At 49.4% G+C, this 5250-nt stretch overlaps 1 protein-coding gene across 1 annotated transcript; it reads right to left on the minus strand.

Annotated features, from left to right (window-relative positions):
- Positions 1 to 3151: 3151 nt before the first annotated feature.
- On the minus strand, positions 3152 to 5029 carry DLX1 (distal-less homeobox 1). The gene is made up of 3 exons (XM_071747353.1): positions 4556 to 5029; positions 3846 to 4045; positions 3152 to 3525 (listed from the first exon to the last, which is right to left on the minus strand). Exons 1-3 carry the CDS (start codon positions 4866 to 4868, stop codon positions 3271 to 3273), a joined length of 768 nt encoding a protein of 255 aa, XP_071603454.1. The 5' UTR covers positions 4869 to 5029; the 3' UTR covers positions 3152 to 3270.
- Between the last annotated feature and the right edge of the window lie 221 nt (positions 5030 to 5250).

Consider the following 5250-nt stretch of genomic DNA (forward strand, 5'->3'; position numbering starts at 1 on the left):
AAACGGTCTTGGGCTCTGATATTTGATTTTTTTTTCTAGTTCCAGGGGCCGCTCTGTGCTCTGCAATTAGATTGACACATGTACAACATCCCCAGCCATTCGAGGGGGTTCGCAGGGACACTCCAAAGGGATTTTTTTTTTTTTTCTTTTTGGGTGGAAGATATTAAAGAGGTATCTGTTGTTTGGCAATTTTGCGAAGTCTGTCTTCATTACTTCAACATTGTGCATTTGCTAATTTGGAAGCCCCTTCCTATTGACAGCTCTGCTCCATACACCTGCAAGCAATTTGCAGAGCTCCAATATAGGAGAATTGCAGAGATGGCAGCTCGCACCTATTTTATTTTTTTTTTATTCGCTTTTCTCAATGCACAGCAAATTTGGCTTTCAGTGCGTTATCTCTTTTGTTAATGCAAAAAGATTCCCTGGGCGAAAAAATTGCTCATAATTACCAGAGAGATGGGGAAACTGCATTAGAATAAATAAACCTGAAATTACTGTAATTATGTTGTGTTTGATGGGCTCGGCTTGTAATCAAGAAGAGAATACAGTGAAATGATGCTGACCCTCTTGGGTTTGCAGCTGTACGCGCACTTTGGGGTCTTTTTTTGCAGAAAAGAGTCATTTTGATCATCATTAAGCTGTGTGTAACCTATTTCAGAAGTGTTTGAAAATGAGGGGCAGGTTTTTTTTTCCCAACAAGGAAAAAAAAATATATCCCAAAATTGCATTTTGCCATTTACAGGCTCATCCATAAGGTTGTGTTTGCGGGGTGACAATTGTTAAAGGTATAATATTCGAAATCAGGACTTAATCATTGTAATGAGGTATTGTTTCAATATAAGCACCTTTGGATTATTCATAGTTTAATTAATATCCTCATTATGAAAATCTTCGAATCAGATATTTGATGAACTACTTGTCAGCAACAAGGCAGAATTAATTAGGCCTGTATTGAGATTAACATTTTCAAATGTACAATTATAATAGAATCTAACTCAAGACCGCCTCGCTAAGAGAAAACTAATAATTTCTCTATTTGAACTGTTAGCACGACGTTATTGAATTAGGAGAAGCTAATATATATCTTTAGAGATCTCCGGCCTCCTTGACCGCCCCGTTCCTGTCCGGCCAAAGGCGTTTGGTCTCTGGCTGTAGCCGCCGCGGGCGCAGGTCCTGCGCAGGTCCTGGGGCGCTGCGGGGATCCGTTCGGGACTTTGGGCTGCTGGGGACAGGGCTCGAGCTGTGGCACCGCGGGAAATACAGAGCTGGGAAGCATTTTCGGCCCAGACCCAGCACCCCCCGCATCCCTCTGGGCCCGCCACCTGTGCGCATACTGCGCTGCCGCGTATCGGCTGCGCGCCGGCCTCGTGTCGTGGTGAGTGGATGGGTGCGTGCGACGGCGTATTTCAGAAGGGGAGAACATTCCGCCTCCCCGCGTAACCTGCGCGCAGAGTCGCGCACGGCCGGCTGGCCAAGCCCAGGGGCTGTCCCCCGTTCTGCAGCGCTTCATCCCCAGCAGCAGCCGCCGGCTGTGCCCGTCACTGGGCCGCCGCGGGGAGTGGGCGCAGCTGAGTCCGGCGCTGAGACGGCCCCGGCAGCAACGGGACCGCTTTGCCGCCGAGGGGATGCGCATCTCAGGCTGCCGGCCTGGCTCGCCCGCATCCCCCTCTAGAACCTAGACCTGGTCCCGGGTAGCCCCTGGACACGAGCAGCCCCTCCGCGGAGCTGCCGTCGCCTCCCCCCGCTACCCTCCCTGTGACGGCCACCGCCGTCCTGCTGCAGAGCGCCGGAGCTTGGCCCGCTCCCGACCGCGGTACGACTCAGGGAGCACACGCGTCTCTTTTTCCAAACCATAATTTTACTGTCTCAAAGAAACTTTATAACTTATGTACAAAGATTTGTGTGGGTTTTTTTTGTTTTTGTGTGTTTTTTTTTTTTTACCTTTCCTTCCCCAAATACAAAGCAATAAGTTAACATTCTCAATATAAAACTAAACTTTGACATATAGAACACTAAACACAGCCGAGCTCAGTTTATCACATTTTCCGAGTTTCACAAGTAAAATGTCAAGATCTCAGTACACAAAGCATCATGTTTTACAGCCACACGAAACAGAACGGAAATAATAATAATAATAATAATTAAAAAAAGGCTAATTTTGTGCAACATGTTTACAGAACAATAATAATAATAAAGAATAAAATATGTACAGCGAGTAGCTCCTGCACGTCGGTTTGTGCATTTCGACTTCAGGACGGCTTTCCGCGGGGAAGCCCCGCCGGGGCTGCGCGGCGCTGCGCGGGTCCCCCCGCCGCCGCCCTCGGGGCTCTCGTTCCGTTCTCTGCGCCTTGCTTCGCCTCAGCAAAGCGTTCGGCAGCTGCTGCGATTCCACTTCAGAGTACTAAACAATGTGAATTTATTTCCTTTGTTAAATACGCGAGAAATGCAAATCGTTCGGACCAGACTTCTCCATACCAGCGAGGTATAAAAGTTATTGTAAAAGTTAAAAATCGCATCCTTCTCTTGTGGTGATTTTGGGGGTGGGGAGGTGAAGAGGGACCGTGTGTGGGTTTGTTTAAAGTAAACTCTGCGTCCGAGCGGTTGCACTTGGCAAGCCGGATTGTCCGTTTGTTTGAAGCGTTCTCATAGTGGTAATTTAAGTCAATAAATAAAACCCCTGTCTTCCCCTTTTAACAACAACAACAAAAAAAAAATATACAGATGAGTAGTGAAAAGTACAGAAAATGTCGAGGGAAAGAAGCTCTGGAAATTGTACAGCTTCTTTCCTCCTTCCAATAGAAGAGACGCTCAGATCGGGGTAGTAGATAAATGACCTACATTTCAACAGACACAGACAGACAGACAGGACAGAGAGGGATTCTCCCCCCCACAAACATCTTTTGCTGATTGTCCCACAAAGCCGCGGCCGGCGCTCGCTCTGCTCCCAGGCTGTTCTGCGGTGCTCGGGGCCGCTCCGTCAGCTGTCAGCGGTGGGAACCGGCCCGCATCACATCTGTGCTCTCCTGCACCGAGCTGCGGTGCAGCGTCCTAATGGCTGCATGGGCAAGAGACCTCCTGTTTGTTTGCTTGGGTTTCTTTTGTGGTTTTTCCTTCTCTCTTCTCCACTTTTATTATTATTATTATTATTAAATTTTTTCCTTTTTTTCCCCCTTTACTTTACTTTTTAATATATATTTTAAATTTAGTAATAATTTTAATTATTTTCGGGACCGGTAGTGCTTGCGGTAGGGGAAAACGTGTTTATTATAATCACATCAGCTGCGGCTGCTGCATAGCTTCTTGGTGGGCCGAAGGATACCACGACGTGTAGCTGGGGATGTAGGTGCCCGGGGTGCCCGACGAGGCCTTACCGGAGGCGGAGGTGGTATTCCAAACCGGGGGCACCGGTGGAGAGCTGCCCGAGAGGGCCCTGCCATTGCTCAAGGCATTGCTCTCCAGGGCGGCCCCTCCTTGCTTCATCAGCTTCTTGAATTTGGAGCGCTTGTTCTGAAACCAAATCTTCACCTGCGAAGAGGAACGGGGCAGGGATCAGCATCCCTCGGTATACGGTCCAGAACCCTCCACAAACCGCGGGACCCAAGGGACCCCACGCTCAGTGGCCCCCTAGTTTCTCCCCTTAACTCCCCCGTTGCTGCTGTGCCTGTTGCCATTTAGTGATGCCAAACCATCCGGGAAGGCCCCCCACTCGGCCGCGGGCCGAGTGTGACTCTGGGCCCGATTGCCCGCGGCTGTGACCCGTTTGCATCACGCGTGGGGTCTCCCACGACGGTTGTGGGGACAGAGAGAGAACACGGGAGAGGGGGCTGGCTCAGTCAGAGATGTACCTGAGTCTGGGTGAGTCCCAGAGAGGCTGCGAGCTCGGCTCTTTCGGGGAGAGCCAGGTACTGAGTTTGCTGGAACCTCCTGTTCAAAGCCTGTAGCTGCAAACTGGAATAAATAGTCCTGGGTTTGCGGATTTTTTTCCCTTTCCCATTAAAGCGAACTTCCCCTCCTTCTACCACAGTGCTTTTCTCCGATTCGGCCCCTACAAACCACAAACGATGTAGAATAAATAATAACAGTAATAGCAACGATAGTAATAATAGCAGTAACAGCAGCAGCAATAGTAACAATAACAGCAGCAGCACCAACAATAACAATAATGAGGAGAAAGAAAGTGAAGCTCGAATAAAGCTAACAAAGGCTCTGGGCGATTATGGCAGCCCAGGCTTCTTCCCAGAGAAAGTTTGCTATTTTTACAGGCTGCAGTTTAGGTTTAATTACCCTTAATTGCATACATTGTTTATAGCGCTACGCAATAAATAATTACGAAGACTAATACGTGCACATCTGGGTTGATTTCTTTTCCAGCCGGGCATTGTGTGCTCTGTGTACTGCTCCCCTGTGATTCTCAGACACTCCTGACTAATATTTTGTAATTCAATTTAATTTTTCCCCCCAGATAGATTTTTTTTTTTTAATACAAGCACCCTCCCTCCCTCCTTTCCTTCCCTCCCCCCCTCTCCCCCCTCTCCCCAAAGCCGAGTGCACCTACCTGTCTCCTCTAACCGGGTCTGAGTCAGGCTGGAGTTGTTGGGGTAGGACTGCACTGAACTGATGTAGGGGTTGGTCGAGTGGCTGCTGACCGAGTTCACATAGGGGTAGCCCAGCGGTCGGGAGAAGGACGAAGCTGTGCTGTACGAGCTGTCAGGCTGAGAGTGGCCCGCGGAGTGTAAACAGTGCATGGAATAGTGTCCGTGGGACATGGGAGAAGGAGACATTTGCTGGCTGGGCGGCCCAAACTCCATAAAGACAGCCTTCCCTGAGACGGGGCTATTTAGACTCTCTGGCATGGTAGTCATGGTCATTTCTTGTCGCTTGGTCTGTGTGTGTGTTCTCTCTTCAGCTTGCCTTTTTGGGGTCTGTTGTGTTTCTCAGGACAGGAAAGAACCCAATTTAAGCGGAACAGGGTTTTTCACTTTCCATTCATAAGAAAATGGAGTTTGTCTCTTTGAAAAGTCTAAGCATGATGCTGTAGATCTACACAAACTCGCCTAAAAGCTTTGACTCAGCCAAGTCTATGAATATTCATGAGATGGCGGAGCTGATTGGTCCGCTGTCTTGCATAATCGCTTTGGATTGGTCCGAGGCGCTCGGGGCTCGCCCGGACCCCGGTGAGCGCGGAGAGCCGGGCTGGCAGCGTCGCGCGTCCCCGAGCGCCGGCCGCACGCCCCGACGGCACCGGCGGTA

This window comes from Heliangelus exortis, chromosome 6 (assembly GCF_036169615.1).
Source record: "Heliangelus exortis chromosome 6, bHelExo1.hap1, whole genome shotgun sequence".
In the NCBI taxonomy this organism is placed as follows: Eukaryota; Metazoa; Chordata; class Aves; order Apodiformes; family Trochilidae; genus Heliangelus; species Heliangelus exortis.